Genomic DNA, 18,454 nt, shown 5'->3' on the forward strand with positions numbered 1-18,454 from the left:
AGGATTGGCAGGAAGTAAAACCTCAAAGAAGGTGGGATTTGATCCTGTTAGGTGCTTTGCTACGAGCATTGCAAGAATCGTTAGCTTTGATGTCTAACTGCGCCCTGCTAGTGGGCCTGACCGACAAGTTTCCCCAGAAGTGATTCAGAAATGATTCAGAGGTTAAGGTGTAGTTAAATGAAACATACTTGTTTATAGTGATTAATGGTCTGTCCCAATCTGATCTTTTTCCCCTAGAATTAAAAGTAAATATGTGGACCTTTAACTATTTTTAAATTACTTTTATCAGGTGTTTTGTTCTTACATTTGTTACTGGTTTTAACATATGACAGTATGAAAAATTATATAGACTGTGCTTACTGAGGAATAAAACATACTTCCCAAAGGGTATGAAGCTGTGCTGGGCCCATGCAGGTGAGCCAAGTCAAAGATTGGACAAATACCACAGTTGTTCTCTTAGCAAATGAGAGAACAGAGATTTTGGGACTTGAGAACATTTGTTCAGGGAGTGAAGGAAGGAATGAGAAATGTAATTGCTGTGATTGGATTAGTGGGAAACGTAACACCTCAACAAATGTTGCAGATCCAGCGAGGGAACTTATGAAATGCAGAGATAAGCAATGGAATCCATGTACCTGAATGCGGAAGAAGCAAGTGGGGAATAAGGACTCTGAATCACTAGGGGAAAAGTACATAAAACAACAAAAGAAATCTGGGAAAACTCTTGGCAAAAACACATGAAGCAGAGAAAGTACTAAGAAAATCTATAAAATGAAGGAAAACAAAATCTGGCAAAAGACTGCATAGTGAATTCTTTCTTGAAAAGGAGAGATGAAACCACATTAGCAGTATTTTATGCATCATATATCTATATATATATTTTGTGTTTCTTTTTCCCTGCTGTAGAATTAATGATGTTAATCATGGCTGCTGTAGAGTAATTAAGAGGTAATACTCCAGGTTAAGTGTTAGAAAACAGGGAAATAAGCCTGTTTGGATGAGACTGCTGTGCTAGAATGGAATGAGGAAAGTCGAGAAAGTCAGCAGTGGCACAGTGCTGTTCTGAATTCTTAGAGAGGCAAAGGACTACTTTTTGTTTAAAGTAATTCAGATAAACCATTATCAGGTGAAAAGATAAGGTAAGAAGGACCTTTCAGTGTTCTGTAGAGTGATATGTTCAGTAGTTTGGACAATTCACTCAGCTTTAGAAATCTTTTTTCTGTGAGATAGATGTCTTACCTATCTCCCAAAGGCATTTTAGTGCGTTTTGAAACAGGAGGAGCACAAGTTAGTTCAAAAGCAGAGGCTTACATGTCCTCCTATGCCTGTTTATAACAAAGCAGAGAATGCATGGTTATTTTCTATCTGTGAATAGGAGCAGGACATTGTCTCTTTCTCTTTTGCATACAAGGATATGCCACCCTCTGGCTTTTTTTCTTAAATCATAGTTTATTCTTGTTGATGCCTAAAACTCCTTTGCTATCTTCCAGAAGCTTTGGTCACCACTGTGGAATTCCTGGTATGAGAAGACAGAGCTCAGGGTAGAGAGAGGATCCTTGCTGAACTGCTGTAATCATGAAGACAGTGATTTTAATTGTCTTAATCATCTTCACTTTGCTGTCTTCAGGTAAGACTGATGCAGAGGGAGAAAATGAAATCTCTGGATGGGTTACCAGGAAGCAGACTCTAATATTTGCTTTGAGTTTGTTTTCTTCTGTGCTAAGAAGTTGCAGCTAGAACTGTGCCTGTGATTTCCATTTGCCTGTATTTTTCCTGTTTGATCATTGGCAGATGGTGACCCAGTTAGTTTTGAAGCAGCTTGATACACTAGTTTCTTAGTAATTCAGTGAAGGTTTGTTTCCCTTGAGTAGCTGAGATCTGCGTCCTTATTAATGATGTCAAATTGAATCAGTGTATTTCAAGCTGCTCCCCTCTAAAACCACAACAGGTTCTTTTTGCAGTAGTGCTGAATTAGTGTCAAAGCAAGTAGGGTACTAATGTCTGATGCTATGCTCAAAGAAATAAAAATGTCCATGTTTTAATTGTAAACATTATTTATTCCAGGAAACTTTTTTGTTTAATATTAATAGATTGACAGAGATCCAAACCCTTAAACATCTGGAAATGGCAATGTTAGAGATGTTGTAGTGTTTTCTATGCATTTGGTCATGTCTTTCACTACATAGTATAAATGTGTCTCGTTACATAATTGCATGCTATTTTAATATATAATAATCACTTTTTTCCTTAAATGTATAGCATCTCCTTGAGATGCTATATGATGATACTTTTCAGAGTAGGCATTTAACAGGAAAAATACAAAATAAGTCATACTACATCAAATATAAAATAATCGGTGCCTAAAGCAAAAGAGGAAATTTTGTTGACATGTCTGGACTCCCTGAAGATGTAGCTTTATAGTCAGTTTAAACCTACCAAACCCCCAGTTCCTCCTGGAAAGGAGGTTTTAGCATCTCCTCCACTGCTAATTGTATCTTCCTTCTGCTGGCACCATTTTATTTTTTTTTTTATTGTTTACTTAGTTTTCAGCTGGAAAAAAGATCTGATAACTGAATAGTGCAGTTCTGCTGCAGTTCTGCACAGTGTTCTTGTGCAGGTTATTTGATCTCTTTGGCATCCAGAAATGAAGATAATTCTCACTAACTTCCTCTTTGGAAGAGATTTTGAGGTTCGTGTTTACTCAGTACTCTGTTCAACACAGTACATGGTTCTTCACTGTCAATAACCAAATTGTCCCTAGTTTGTGTCTTTCATAGTGGGTATTGTCATGGAAGATAAACCTCTCAGTCTTGAGGGGAATCCAGCAAATTACTCATCATTGCTGAGGAAACACTTATGCACTGTGTAAAAGCAGAAGTTCCAGTCACAGAACTGCCATCGTAATTTTAAATAACCCCAGATCTTCACCTCCTGATTGAGGGGTTTGATTTACTCTATTATAAAGTAGCATCTAATTGAGAATTGCTTTCAGCTTAAAATTTTTGTACTTCTCCTTTGGTCTAAGGTTTTCTGCCCCTGGAGCTCTGATGTGGATCTTGCTGTTTAAAATCAGGTAGTATTTGTCTGGAAAGAAAATGGGAAGGAAATGCTATTCTAACAAAGCATAGCCCTCAGTGGGAAATGCTGTTCTAACAAAGTTCAAACTATGTAGCTCAGTGCTGCGAGACACCTGGGACTTGTAACATCAGATATTGTCTGGTGGAAAAACAACAATCCCCTCTCTGAAGACTACATTCAACAATGCTAAGGCAACTTGATTCCCTATCAACATCCTCCCTACATATTTCTTGTTTTTTTGCAGGCTTAGGTCTGAATCTCTAGAACTTCGTGACAGAAATACTAAGATTGGTATGGATAAATTATGCATGAGAATATGTGTGTGTGAAAGCACCAGAGGAAACAGCAGAGCAAAGGTTAAAAGAATGGCCTGTATTGATAACCAAGAACACAGTTGACAGTACTAAAGCTTATAAACCCTGGGGAATGCATAGTTTTCATCAAGATTAGAAATCTTGACTCATTTTTGATCTTACAGGGAAGAAATTCCGATGGTGCACCCTTTCTGACCTAGAGCAGAGGAAGTGTGCTGAACTGTCTAAAGCACTCATGGCTGTGGTGCCCCTTGCTGCTGTCAATTCATTTGCCAGGATTTCTTGCATCAGAGCTCACAACACATATGACTGCATTGATAAAATCAGGGTGAGTTCAGAGAGATTTTTAAAACTGATTTTAGCTCCAAATCCTCTTTTGAGGAAGTAACTGATAAACAGAACCCATGGGAGAATAAAATGATACTGAAATGATGGTATTGCATATATGACAAAGTACTCAGTACTAGCTTGAGAAGCAAGAATTAAAACCCATGAGTATTCTACTAGAGGTACTCTTTACCCCAGCTCACGTCCTTGCAATCACCAGGAAATATGTAAAATGCTGCTTGGACATAGATGGACAAAACCAAACTACTAAATTAAAACTTGCTGAGGGCTTTTGGTCCTACTCTAACTATAATGAAAATTTTCTCTTTCTTCCCTGCTATTTTTAGCATCTCATCAGTCTTTTCTAAAGTAAAGAGCAAAGCCTTTTCTGTATAAAGTTCTTCAATTTGAATCATATTAGACATTAATTTGAATCAAATTAGACAGTAATTTGAATCAAATTAAACAGGACTCTGAGAAGTATCTGGGGTCTTGGGGGAGCAGTAGAAGGAAACAGGGGTTACCTTTTTCTTCAGCTGGCATCAGAATTGTGGTTTTGAGTTGGAAAACTCAGAGGTGAGAAAGGATGTTACTGGAAGTGAACTGGAATTGTTTTAAAGTAACAGCCTTCACTGCTAGCATTTCACCATGCTTAGTGACATGGATTCAATTAAAAAACAAGCAAATACTTGTAAAAATCTCTGGTTACTACTTCTCAGGCAGAAATTCTGCTCTTGGAGCTGCTGTTTCTATGCCTGTAAACACATTTATTTTGAGGATTTTGCTGTTGTTTTTAAGGTGAATAAAGCAGATGCTGTCTCCTTGGATGCTGGAGAAGTTTACTCTGCTGTAAAGCTCTATGGTTTGACAGTTGCGGCAAAGGAAATCTATGACCAAGGTAGGTTCATAAAGCTAAAGAATAAGTTGTATTTGGCTAACAAATTGCTGTAAGTGAAAGGCAAAGTTCTAACATTCTTGAAAAAAATCTGTATGTCTCATTAACTTTATAGGAGTATGGAGGTGACTAACAACTGTTGCTAAAATCATAGAATCATAGAATCATAGAATGGTTAGGGTTGGAAAGGACCTTAAGATCATCCAGTTCCTACCCCCCTGCCATGGGCAGGGACACCTCACACTAAACGATCTCACCCAAGGCTTCATCCAAACTGACCTTGAACACTGCAAGGGACGGAGCATTCACAACCTCCCTGGGGAACCCATTCCAGTGCCTCACCACCCTAACAGGAAAGAATTTCCTCCTTATATCCAATCTAAACTTCCCCTGTTTAAGTTTTAACCCGTTACCCCTTGTCCTGTCACTACAGTCCCTAATGAAGAGTCCCTCTCCAGCATCCCTATAGGCCCCCTTCAGATACTGGAAGGCTGCTATGAGGTCTCCACGCAGCCTTCTCTTCTCCAGGCTAAACAGCCCCAACTTCCTCAGCCTGTCTTCATACCGGAGGTGCTCCAGTCCCCTGATCATCCTTGTGGCCTCCTCTGGACTTGTTCCAACAGTTCCATGTCCTTTTTATGCTGAGGACACCAGAACTGCACACAATACTCCAAGTGAGGTCTCATGAGAGCAGAGCAGAGGGGCAGGATCACCTCCTTCGACCTGTTGGTCACGCTCCTTTTGATGCAGCCCAGGATACGGTTGACTTTCTGGGCTGCAAGCGTACACTGCTTCAACCAACTTCATGAGGTTGGCATCAGCCCACCTCACAAGTGTGTCGAGGTCCCTCTGGATGGCATTCCTTCCCTCCAGCGGATCAACCAAACCACACAGCTTGGTGTCATCGGCAAACTTGCTGAGGGCGCACTCAATCCCACTGTCCATGTCAGAGACGAAGATGTTGAACAAGACCGGTCCCAACACCGATCCCTGAGGGACGCCACTCGTTACTGGTCTCCAGCCGGACATTGAACCATTGTCCACAACTCTGTGTGCGGCCATCCAGCCAGTTCTTTATCCACCGAGTGGTCCATCCATCAAATTGATGTCTCTCCAATTTAGAGACAAGGATGTCGTGTGGGACAGTGTCGAACACTTTACACAAGTCCAGGTACATGCCATCAACTGCTCTACCCCTGTCCCTCAATTCTGTAGCCCCATCATAGAAGGCCACCAAATTGGTCAGGCAGGATTTCCCCTTAGTGAAGCCATGCTGGCTGTCACCAAGCACCTTGTTGTTTTTCATGTGCTTTAGCATGCCTTCGTGGAGAATCTGCTCCAAGATTTTGCCAGGCACAGAGGTGAGACTGACTGCTCTGTAGTTGCCTGGATCATCCCTTTTCCCCTTCTTGAAAATGGGGGTTATATTTCCCTTTTTCCAGTCATCGGGATCTTCACCTGACTGCCATGAATTTTCAAATATGATGGCCAGTGGTTTAGCAACTTCATTTGCCAGCTCCTTCAGGACCCATGGATGGATTTCATCAGGACCCATGGACTTGCACGCGTTCAAATTTTTAAGATGGTCTCGAACCAGATCCTCTCCTATAGTGGGCCCAAGGTCTTCATTCTCACTGTCCCTTCATCTACCTTCCAATACTTAGTGATGGTTAGTAAAATATCAGTGGTGTAGTCTTTCTGCCTAGACAGGCTACTACCTAGGTACTGGTGCTGTCAGATTGTATCTACCTCTGCTTGCAGCACTAGTGTATACCCAAGTTCTACGTCTTGCAGGGAATAAGAAAGCTTTTGTTCATCTGTGTCAGTTCTTATACCATGCTCTTAACTAGTGTAACCAAGCATTTACTAGTTTTCTTTAAGAGATTAGCTTTTCTCACCATTTAATTCTCTCCTTCACACCCTAAAGAGACAAAAATATAAGATGGAAAATCTTGTTATGGTAAGATTCCTCTTCATTCCTGGCAGACGTAAATAGTGTCTGCAATGAGTTGTAAGGCAGGAATAAGTAACTTTGAGCCAAAATCTAACAGGGAGTAGAAAATACTTCTAAGACATGAATCTGAGAAGGAAGCCAAATTAGCAGATGGATACAGGAAGAGACTAATAAGGGGACACTATGAGAACAGAAGCGAATTTTGTTTTGTCTGAAGAATTGTGAAATCATAGTGGAATGTGTTCTGAGGATAAGACATATGAGTTCTTTCCATTACCATATGTAAACAGTGTGATACAAGTCTTCAAAAGTGTTGAGAAGCAATTGCATAGGGTGATGGAGTGGGATCATCTTGTAAGCCTTTTACACCAGGTTTTTATGTTCTTCTTCACACATCACTTGCATTGCTCAGTTTGACACAGTGCCATGTAGCTGGTAGGTGATAAATTTCTTGGCATGAGTACCTATGTTTCATATGCCTACGGTTATTTTTTTTCCTTAGCCATGTTCACAGAAGTAGTGGAAGTCCTGTACACAGATGGAAGCTGCAATACTGGGGTTTAGTTATTTCTGTTGCATATTTTGTTTTATTCCAGGAAATTGTGTGTTTGCTGTGGCCATTGCCAAACGAGGAACTCTGGATATCCGGAGGCTACGAGGTGTGCGCAGCTGTCACAATGGAGCCAGGTGGACTTCCGGCTGGAATATTCCACTTGGCTTTCTTCTTGCAAGCAATTATCTTTCCTGGGATGAGGAGCAACCTCTGAGTCAAGGTGGGTGATAGGAGCCATAGGGTTATGTCTCTGCTCTCAGCAAAAACAAGTGAGTTGCAAGCAGATGTGGAATGAGCTCAACTATGTGGAAATTGAAGGGCTTTGTGGGTGAGGTATCCTCTTGGAGTGTTTTTGATACTGGCTCTTAGTTCTCTTCAGAACTTTTCTAGTGATCTCAAAGCAGCAGAATTGTTACCAAACCGGGAAATCTTTGCCTTCTGTATACAACAGGGAACAAACCTTTCCAATATCCAGCCAGTATAAAGATGGTTTTAAACAAGAAATATCTGATCACATTTTCCAGTAAATGTTTCAGATTTGAAGTTCAGACAATGAAGCTGCATCCACTGATTTATTTATTGATTTATTTATCACTGTAGTCCTAGTTATGTCCATGATATGTTTGGCTGCTTTTCCTTCTTCTGTTTTTCCCATTTGACTTTTTTTGCATCTCCCTTCCCCTATATCTGCAGTAGTCAGTGAGTATTTCAATGGAAGTTGCATCCCTGGGGTTGGTGTTGCTGCTCCTCAACTGTGTGCTCTCTGCCAAGGACAAAAATCCTATGTCAGAGACAAGAACCACTTCTGTGAGACGAGCAGTAATGAACCCTTTTATGACTCTGAAGGAGCCTTCAGGTGAGCTCTGTGACATTGGTCCTGAATTTACCTTTAAGGAAAAAGAATTTGTGAGGGAGGAAAAAACAGATAGCATGTTAATAGGGTGGCATTTTTCTCCCTGCAGGTGTTTGAAGACTGGAGTGGCAGATGTTGCCTTTTTAGATCATCTAACAATTATGAGTGCTACAGGTAACCTTAAAAAATCAAATTAATTTTAACTTCTGACTGTAGTCTTTCCTGAGTTGGGGGAATATGCCTGGATTTCCTGAGTGGGGAATATGCTTGGATTTTTGTTGTTTCCAGGGAAAATTCAATCCTTGCAAGCAGTTCAGTGTATTTCTTGGCTCTCCACCTAAGTCAGAAGGAAACAGAAGAGGGAAGAGTAAGTGAGCAGTAATTGCTCACAAGAGTTTCTCAGGGTGGGAGCAGACAGATGCTTTTATACAGGTGTTTTTTTTAGCCTGAAGTGTCTGACACAGCTGTCAGTATTTGTATTACCTGAGTTATAAGATTCCTTTTAAAATTCAGTGTATTTTGTTGCTGGAATGTACCATTCCTGTTTACCTTGTTTGTATTTTAAACATGGTCGAGGTCTGTACTGACATTTTTGAAGGTAGCTTTAGTATTTGCAGGTAAGGATTCTGAAACAAATGTATGTACAGGGGTACAGCTAAAGAGTATTTTTGAGTATCTTTGGCTGAGGTCCCTCTCTTTAAGAGAAGAGCATATCAAAGACAGCCTTCCCAAGCTGTGTGCTGCCTACATAGCCTTTGAGCAACCTCCTCTGAAAAATGTTTTGCCTTCCATCTCTGTGCCTGCTGCCAAGTCACATATCACTTCATGGATTCATGAGTGTTCTCTTGTTTCAGAGTCAGAGCAACAGGAATATGAACTCCTATGTCCTGATGGGACTACAGCTGAGCTAACTGAGTACAGCGTCTGTAACTTGGGCAAGGGGCCTGGACGTGGCATCATCACCCGGCACAACTTCCAGAAGATCACCCATAAATTTCTCACCATGATCCAAGTGAGTGGATATGATGAGTTGTGTACCTCCAGAGACAGGTTTTTCTTCCATCTTTGTGTAGAGATTATCATGCAGTTTGCCTTTTCTTCTTGAGAAATTTGTAGTTAGTGTGAACAAATCACTAAAAATTTATTGTTCTGTGGAGGGATCCTGCACTGGCTTCTGGCAGGTTTTACTCTTCTCTAAGATGTTCTTCTCTAGAAAGCTGTGAATAAAAAAGTAAAGATGCTATAACACCCAAACTGAAAAATGGCTAATTATGTTCATTCTGCCCTGCAACTTGAGTAAATTCTTACATAGCTGCATGGGTTCAGGCAGGATTCATCTTTATTCCTCTCTTTTTCTCAGCTTATAAATAGTATCTGTTATCTTGGCATCCAGGAATCTGTTTGAAGCTGAACCTGAAATGCATATTTAAATGCAAATTTAAAGAATTTATGGAGCCATCTGGCCCTTGAAATAGTCCAGTAGTATCCTGGTTTTGGCTGGGATGGAGTTAATTTTCTCCTTAATAGCTGGTCCAGTGCTGTGCTTTGACTTTAGTATGCAAATAATGTTGATAACACAGTGATGTTTTAGCTGTTGCTGAGCAGTGCTTACTCTAAATCAGTGACTTTTCAGTTTCCCATGCTCTGTAAGTGAGCAGATGCAACAAGAAGCTGGGAGGGAGCACAGCCAGAACAGCCGATCCAAGCCAGCCAAAGGGGTATTCCATACCAGAGAACATCACATTCAGTATATAAATTAGGTGGAGCTGGCCAGGAGCCACAGATCACTGCTTGGGGATGGGCTGGGCTTCAGTCAGCAGTTGGTGATGTGTTGTGTATCATCTGTCTTTCTTGGGTTTTATTCCTCTCTCTTTTATTTCTTTTTATTCTTTATTTCGATTATTAAACTGTTCTTATCTCACCCCATGGGTTTTTACCTTTTTCCAATTTTTCCTCCCCATCCCACTGGGGGAAGATGAGTGAGTGGCTGTGTGGTACTTTGTTGCCAGCTGGGGTTAAATCGTGACAAATAAACAGTGAATAATGTAACCCAGTGTGCTTTTCCTCTGAGTGCTATGTTACAAACCATTGCTGTGAAGGGACCAAAGGATGGGGCTGACTGTTACTGGAAGGATGAGCAGATTTGTTGCAATTAAAAGGTTGTTCTTGTTCTAGCGCCTCTTTGGGCGAAAAGGAAAGGAAAGAGCTAGGTTTGAACTCTTCACTTCAGCACCCTTTGGGGGAAAGAACCTGCTGTTCCAGGATGCCACTCAGCACCTACAGCTTCTTGAGGAGCAGCTGGAGATTGCCTATGTCCTTGGTCTGGACTATGTATCTCTCCTTAAGGGACTAGGACATGAAGGTGAGAAGTCTTCCAGAGATCTGTAGCTAAGGAAAGGGAAGAAAAAGTTCACTTTCCATGTTATTCCTCCCTGCCAGGCACAAGTGCAAAGGCCTAAATGTCCCCTTAACATAGGTGCACGGGTGACATGATCTCACTGTGCTCCTTTCTTCTAATTCAGGCAGCTCTTTGGACAACAGCATTGTGCGCTGGTGCTGCATCAGTGATGCTGAGCTTCACAAATGTGAGGAGTGGGCACTGAGCATCAAATCTGACCCACTGGTCTGTGTCCAAGCAACTTCCATGACCAAATGCATTGAAATGATCAAGGTAGGAGACTCCCTCTAGTCAGACTATATGATAAGGCTGCACAGAGTGCATGTGTCCTTGCATGAGCTGAACAAGATGAAAACCAGCTTGCACTGTAGAGGAGCTAGTGGGAATGAGAGAGAATTTCCAGCCAGTGGGGAAGTCCAGCTGCTTGGTTACACAATTCATGCAAATCCTGTTTTTGTTATTTTCTATAATGCTGTTGGCAGAGTAGTGAGGCTGATGCAGTCACCCTGGATGCAACACATGTCTACATTGCAGGAAAGTGTGGATTGGTGCCTGTAGCTGCAGAATGTTATGGTAAGTTCTCATGTGACCTTAGCAAGAAGGGAGGGAATCAAAAGAGTATTATTAAAAATGTAGGTACATCTGTACAGTTTGTGATGGAAGCTGGAATTAATATATATGTTCAAATACTTTTCCCAGCTCTTTCACTAATTGGCTCTGGCATTTGATCTGGCTGTTTGTTTATTGTATCTCTGTAAAACGGACAGAGATGCTGTCGTGGCTCAAAAGGATTGCAAGTTTTTTGATGAGTTGCTGCTGATTAATAGGAATGACAGCAGTCCCAAGATCCTTAGTGGTTGTCTCTCCTCTCCAGGGGGAGATTGTGCCCAGGCTGCTGAGAGCATGGGGGAAATGAGGAAGCTAATTCATCTGAAGCGCAAAGGTAACAGGACAACTTTGAGAAGGCAAATGGTTTAGATTTTCCTGCAGTTGCCTCTAGGATTTATGTAGGAATGTATTCACATGTTGGTTTGGGAAAGAATTTGCTGTGCTTGCTAGGAGCTTTGCAGGAAATGCCAGGCAGCTAGGACAAGAGCTTTGTCATTAAGCAAAGAATGCACATCCAATACCTTAACTGGAGATATATGACAGCATGAGAGGGGCAGGAGGGGGGCTGTACCTGTCTGGAATACTTAATTGCCTTGATATAAGTGGTTGTTGTCATTATTTTACAGCACTGCCACCTGTTTATGCTGTTGCACTAGCTAAGAAAAATGCCAAGCAGATTAATATCCATAATCTTAGGGGAAGGCGATCCTGCCACAGCCACCTGTATAGTCCTGGAGGATGGTTACTTCTTTCCAGATATGCATTGAGAGCTCTGGAGAATGACACTGAGAGCTGTGATATTGGCTCTGGTAAGGGCTGCTCTTGGTTATTTGTTGACTAGACCATGGGAACCTGAAGTCCAAAATCTGGGAGTAAAATGGAGACAGGGACATGAGGATTTGACCAGCAAGCGATGATTGCAGTGTTAGAGGGTCTTGAAGCAGCTCTTCCTCTTATCTGACTACATGTGATTCTTTAGCTGACTTCTTGCTAGCTGTTGGGATGGAATTCGATTCCTGTCTTTTCTTGTGTATGAAGAGGCTTTGGAAACACCTTGCCTTAATCTCACCTCAGTTTTCTTTACTCAGCTTACCAGAATTACTTTTGGAAGGGCTGCATGCCAGGAGCAGATGGAAACCTGTGCAAGGTGTGCATTGGAGATGGTGAGGTGGAAGGGGCTCGAGTATCTAGCAGATGTGCTGCAAGTCACAATGAACGTTACTATGGCAATATGGGAGCACTCAGGTAAGCTTTTTGTCAGTCAGAAGTACAGAGCAATAGCCAGAACTGGCTTATTATTTTGCTGATGGTTTTCTTTGGAGCCTTTTTTGTTAAGCAGCTGGCTGTGTAAACCTTTGCTAGCATGTATTTTATTTTTGTTGCAGTTGCTATGGGATGTTCATCTGAATGGTAATTTAGAGCAGTCATGAAAACACCTTAAGAGCAAAACAGTGCTTCCAAACATGTAAGGCTCAGAGTATTGGTACTGACTCGTTAAAGAAAAGGGATGAAAGATAGTTAGAAGGTTAGAGAGCAGAGGTGATCTGGTAAGAAGCAATGGAAGGTACAGGAGGTAATTAAATAAATGGGAGATAACAAAATAGTTGAAAACAGGCAGAGAAGAATATTAAAGGTGAAAGCACTCTTATAAAACATATGTAATGCATTTAGTTGAATTACATTCTCTTTCCTGACTAGGTGCAGGTGATGCTGCATAGACATTTTGCCACATCTTTGACTTGGGAGTTTCTTTAAGGGATGGAAGGGATTGTCTTAGCAAACATGTGAATACTGTCCACTAAGGTCTATAATGATATCACTAACTTGTTCCATATAACAACCAAGTAATTACAGATGAGGGGGATGCTCCAGCTGCTCCTGGTTTAGTTTCAGAAGACTGTCCAAATGTCAGTCATAGTGTAGTGGCTGTCTCCAATAACTTCTTGGGTTTTTTTCTTCACTAGGTGCCTAGTTGGCAATCCCAGTGGAAGAAGCTTCGGAGATGTAGCTTTCCTGGAACATTCTAACCTCCTCCAGAACATAAAGAGTGAGATGCAGATGTTCTCTTTTCCTTGAGAATGTTCATTAGTGCCAGTTACTTCCCACACACTCAACCATCACTCTTGAGGATCAGCTTATACAGGTTTAATCTAGGTCCACGAAGTTGTGTTTGTGACTGGAAAATTGAAGAACATTCCTGCATGTAGGTCTTCTAGTAAAGCTTAAAATTTAGATACCTTTCAGTTTTGGAGAGGAAAGAGGAAGAACCACTGAGTGCAAAGAGCAATGTGTGTTTTGTGGGGGTAATAATCCTTGGAGACTGCACTAATTTTTTTAAAGCTCGAAGCTTTAAAAAGCAAACATTTTTTCTCACCAGACCTTCTCCCATAGGCAGCCATAGTGCATGGACCTGTTGTTTGTAATCAGAGTTTCAAGAACAATAATGGCAGATAAGGGCAGTGCTGTGGGCACTTTGTGCTGGGAGAAGTTCTATGGCTTCATCATGACAAAGCAACTTCCTCATGTTGTTTCACAGGCCTTTATAGAATAAACAGTCCAAATAGCTTAATAGCTGAAAATACTGCAAATTATTTTGCCTTTCAGTTTCTGAAACAATGTTGTTACTACACTGTGAAATGTTTAATTTCCCCAGGGAAATACTGATCTTTGCAACAGTCTAGCAATTGGGTTTTGGTTTCGGTAACTTAAATCCCCTCAATCTCTTGAATGATGCCTACTGTTCTGTGAAAATATGGTGCCTCTATGTAGAGTTGGAGAGAAAGGAAACCCCCATTTTGTTCAGCCTCAGAAACAGAATGAGGGTTGCTGTTTTAGGCAATCTCAGTAACAGAAGAGACTTTCCTAACAGAGGAATCTCTAAAATCAAGTGGAGGTATAAGGGCCTGAAACCCACAGGAATTCATGCAGATATGAGTGGTTTGTTTGAGGAAGCAAAGGACATGCAGGCTGAATTGCTTTCTTTTCAGAAAGTGATCTGATTACAGATGAAAATGAGGCATGATAAGCTGTTCATATGCCTTGATACTACTCTATTTGAGAGGTGCAGCTTAAGTTCACTGACCTGTTTCCTCAGTGAAAACACTACCCTGCTCTTTATGCGTTCCTAATAAATGACAATGTGGCTGCATTTGTTTGAACATACTAACTAAACTCCTTCCTCTCAATTTTAAACATTTTGCATGAGATTCACCCTGTCTTCTACTTTCATTTTTAAAAAGGATTTGCTTTCATTTCATCTTCTTTTCAGATCTGGATATTTCTGGTTGGGCAAAGGGCTATACCCCTATTGACTTTGAACTCTTGTGTCCGGATGGAACACGTGCTGCAGTCACAGAATGGGCAGGCTGTAACCTTGGCCCCATTCCCCCCAGCACAGTCATGACTCGACCGGTCACTGTCACTAAAATCTATGACTTTCTAATGAAATCCCAGGTGAGACAGGTAACTGGGAAAAAGTTAGCATGTTATCACTTGTTATGTACAACTGCTGAAAACCCTTTCAAGATCAAATGCTTTTATATCCTAAATTCATGAAGTGTCTTCAAAGTCAATATGAATTAAGAATGTATGTAGGAGATTGAGAGAATAATTATGTGGATTCTCTAAAGGGGCAATTTGGCAGCAGTTGCCATTCCCCAGTGGTTATACTTCTGCTGAGAAATAGGGTGCTGCAAAACTGCATCTTTTTGTACACCAGCTAAACCTTGCTATTTGTGATCCAAGCCGTGGAACTTGTTTCTTTTCTCTTTAGGAATCTCTGGGAAGCAAATTGAATTCTGAATTCCAACTCTTTCAATCATGGAAGTATGGTGAAAGTGATCTGCTTTTCAAAGACACTACTCAGTACCTTGTTCATGCCAGTCACATGAGCTATCAGGAAATTCTTGGAGTGCCTTTCTTTCAGCTGGCAGAATCAGTGTTTAACTGTACACCTGCAGGTAAAGTCAAGTTCTTAGTTTTGAGTTAGGGACAAATGCAAAGCAGGAAGTCTTCTGTGCATAGCTATTGTCCTTTTGGTTAGACCAAATGGAGAAGTTATGTTCTACATAATCCTGTTAGTAACAATTTTCCAGGGAGTACTGTGTTTGGAGCTTCTTTAGAGCCTGTTAAAACTCCTATCCGAAAGCACTAAAACTGGAGCTCTGAAAGAACAGAGTAACTAATATATCATAAAGGTGAGGTTACTGAAATAGGACTGGTTTATCCCCACTCTGAAATTTTTCCCTTCAGTTGCAAAGATCACTTCTGGGAAAAGGGAATATAGTGTTCATTTGGATACGCTAAACTTGGGGAAAAGATAAATTTTATATTCAATTCTTGACTTAATCTCAAAATAACTTAATAGCCTTTTTAAAAAGAGCACACTAGAGAATGCAAGATCAAAACCTTTACAAACGTAAGGGATGGCTTTTTCATTATTTTCCACTGAAAGCTGTATGAAACATGCACTAAGCTATCACTAAAACTGTCCATGAACCAGTATCAAGCTGTTCTGAGACCTGAAAATCTGCATTGAAGTAAATGAAGATTATAGTTAGTGAGACTTCTGTGAGTCTAAGTTAAAGAACTTCAATTCAAAAGGGGAATTTTACCTCTGTTCTGCTGATTTAGTGAACAGTATTTGAAGAACTTGTTCTTTTTAAAAGCCGCTAGCATCTTTAAGTGTATACTTTCTTACTGGTTTGTAGGCATCTTAGACTTCTGCAAACAGGATATCTGTGCATCTTCATCGAACTGACAGTTAATAAGAGGCTTTGCGAGGCACATACATCATCGTTGATATTGAAAACAGGGAAAGCTGGAAGTCCAACCTATCCAAAGCAATCAGCAAGGAGCAGCAGAGGCCAGTCTGCATAACCTGCACAGAACTAGCATCAGCAATCCTGTACAGCTACTAAGGAGAAACCAGCATTTTTGTGGAAATAGCAGGGCCAATACCATGGACTAAAATACAGACTGTCAGGAGTGGCACAGGTTAGTTGGTAGCAGTTTCCCTTGCTTATCTTATAAATGAAAATAAAATCAACTGACATTTTGGTAGTTGCAGCACTGTCCTCTTCCATCCATGGTTTGGTTGCGGCTAGATAGTCCTTGCTGAATACCCATATATGCTATAGGTTGTATATGTAATTGCTATCAGAAGTAGTCTTTTCTGCTTTTAACTGGGAAGAATATATTGCTTTTTTAACCAAGGATTTATATCAGTAAATCAAAATATTTTTCTCTCACAAATTAAGCAGAATTAATCCAGCAGAACTGGATGCTTGCAGCCTTCGGGTGAAGGAAAACAATGGCTATTCATCCTTGTCAGTATCTCCAACCATTACTGTTGTAGTACTTTAGCACTTTGAATCTATGATTCAAGTGTCAAAACATGATATCTGAATTAAACAACATTGGTTTTATAAGCAGAAACTGCCTGAACATTATATAAAGCCTTTTGAACAGATTGTATCATATATTCATTTTGCTTGTTGGATAAAGATTTAGAGTGTATGGCTCTTCATAGGCAGGGCTTATTTCATTTGCAAGAGCCTTCTGGTCCCATGCATCTGAACCAGGCAAGGTTGAGATTTTTTTATTAAAGGGGAGAGGGGAGAAATCCTTCACCCCAAACTTTCCAGTCCTTTTTACATCTATTGCAGTTGTATTAACCTCAGCTAGTAATAAATGGGATGCAAATAGTGAAGACAGGCCAGCTGCAATGAAGTCTGTATCTGCCATATAAAGCAAAAAAACATACCTCCCCCCCCCCAACCAGCAGTGCAAGGCAGCAGTACTCAGTTGTAAAGTACACTGTCAAGCATACCTGCTTTTAAAGTTTGTTCCATGCTTAGCTGCTTTCCTGCTGTTTGACTTAGTCACCCCTCTCCTCCCCCTTTTCAATTCCTGAGAAAGAAAAACTTTGCATTGTGACCAGCAGCAAGGGTTTAGCTTCAGTGCCTCTTAGCTGAGCCTGTTCTCTCAGTCGTCCCATTTTTGACATTGACTAATCAAACAACAGAGAGAGGGGATACAAGGCCAAACTCGTCTGCCTTGCAGAGAAAAAGGAGAGAGCTACATGGTGAAAAAAACAAGTCCTAGTATAGTAACAGCAAAATCCTCGTAATGTGTTGCAGCCAGCAAGCTGTAACCCTGAAGCAGCAGAACAGGACGATGCTTGTTTAGGTCTCTGAGGTGCTCCCTTCCTTTCTTTACTGGAGCTTACATGCCATCTGCGGGAGCCACGTAACACTGCACCTCAGCCAGAGGAGTTCAGGGAACACCGGAGAAACGCATCTGCCAGCTTAGTTTTGCCAAGAGCAGCGTGAAGCTGAATAGCAGCAAATTGAAAGATCTGGGTTATACATAGAATTTATGGGTTAGAGGGACAGGGACGTTGTTTTCTGGCATAGATATTATAGATGTTTAATAGACCTTTTTGGTGTTCTTATGCTTCAGCTTTGGTTTAAAACATCAGTCTGATGCATTGCACAAGCTGTAGTGCATAAGCCACTAGCCTGCTCCAGCCTTGAATTTGTTCTGAACCTAGCAGGATCTGTCTGTGCTCTCTTAATACCTTAAGAAAGTGATGGATGCTCTCTGAGAGCTAGAATCATGCCTAAACTTCCCCGGATCTGTTTCTGTTCCTGTTGAAGTGTGGGTATGGATGAGACAATACTAGAATTGCTGCTCCATGGTCTCACAAAGAGCCCACCCAGTTACTTAACAGTGTTTAACCTTTGTGAAGATCTGAGCTTTTCCTCACACATATGCAAGACAGATATATCATGCATATTTACTGATACAAGCCTAACAAGGCCTTAAAAAAAACTGAAAGGTTCTCAAAAATTTATTCCATAAATTAAAAACACACACAAAAGAAACAGTAAAATTTTAGATTCACACAATATTGAACAGAAACAAAATGCCAAGAGCACGATGGAGGCTAATGGCACAAGTGTACAAATTCTCATTGAGCTATTTAACTTGATAGCATCATACAGACTTTTAATCCACAGTTACCATCCATATTCTAGAAGAGCACCTGGAACATAATATACCAAAGGCCCACCTCAAATCAAATACGATAAATGAGAACTGCTTGCAGAAAATCATATTCAGCAAGCATCAGAACGCAAATGTATGCAGCCACAAGGGTAGCCAGGCAAATGATGCAACATCCGCTAGGTAGCCTCAGCTGCTCCAGTTGTAGCATGATGAAAATAAGATGATTTATTTTTTGTGAAAAGTGATCTTATTACCTCCCATAACCGGCACATTTAGCAAAGAGCTGCCTGGCTCTGCAAAACCTCCTACTAAGAGACAGGACGTGGCAAAAGCTTTGCAATTCTCAAGCTGCTTTTGTCATCAGTCTGTGAGCAACACCTACAGTGTCTTTCCATGATAATACAAACAAAAAAAAAAAGAAATCCTCACTGGAGTAGGTTCCCTTTATGAAAAGGCAAATGT

The 18,454-nt window shown here is 40.8% G+C and overlaps 1 protein-coding gene across 2 annotated transcripts; it reads left to right on the forward strand.

The window, feature by feature from the left end:
- Positions 1 to 1,360: 1,360 nt before the first annotated feature.
- LOC133275779 (melanotransferrin-like) lies at positions 1,361 to 16,037 on the forward strand. Of its 2 annotated transcripts, XM_061465938.1 has the most exons (17): positions 1,381 to 1,627; positions 3,557 to 3,720; positions 4,518 to 4,617; positions 7,165 to 7,341; positions 7,815 to 7,977; positions 8,084 to 8,148; positions 8,829 to 8,986; positions 10,150 to 10,336; positions 10,497 to 10,645; positions 10,855 to 10,945; positions 11,247 to 11,315; positions 11,608 to 11,790; positions 12,070 to 12,226; positions 12,946 to 13,028; positions 14,250 to 14,434; positions 14,754 to 14,940; positions 15,691 to 16,037. In XM_061465938.1, exons 1-17 carry the CDS (start codon positions 1,576 to 1,578, stop codon positions 15,738 to 15,740), a joined length of 2,220 nt encoding a protein of 739 aa, XP_061321922.1. In that variant the 5' UTR covers positions 1,381 to 1,575; the 3' UTR covers positions 15,741 to 16,037. The 2 variants fall into 2 exon arrangements, 1 of the variants encoding a protein (XP_061321922.1); XR_009745684.1 differs by lacking the exons at positions 14,754 to 14,940; positions 15,691 to 16,037 and having other exon boundaries at positions 1,361 to 1,627; positions 12,946 to 13,124; positions 14,250 to 14,353.
- The last annotated feature ends 2,417 nt before the right edge of the window (positions 16,038 to 18,454 follow it).

Source organism: Pezoporus flaviventris, unplaced genomic scaffold (assembly GCF_033815535.1).
Source record: "Pezoporus flaviventris isolate CSIRO_AGI_PZ_B2104156 unplaced genomic scaffold, CSIRO_AGI_Pfla_v1 ptg000041l, whole genome shotgun sequence".
NCBI lineage: Eukaryota > Metazoa > Chordata > Aves > Psittaciformes > Psittacidae > Pezoporus > Pezoporus flaviventris.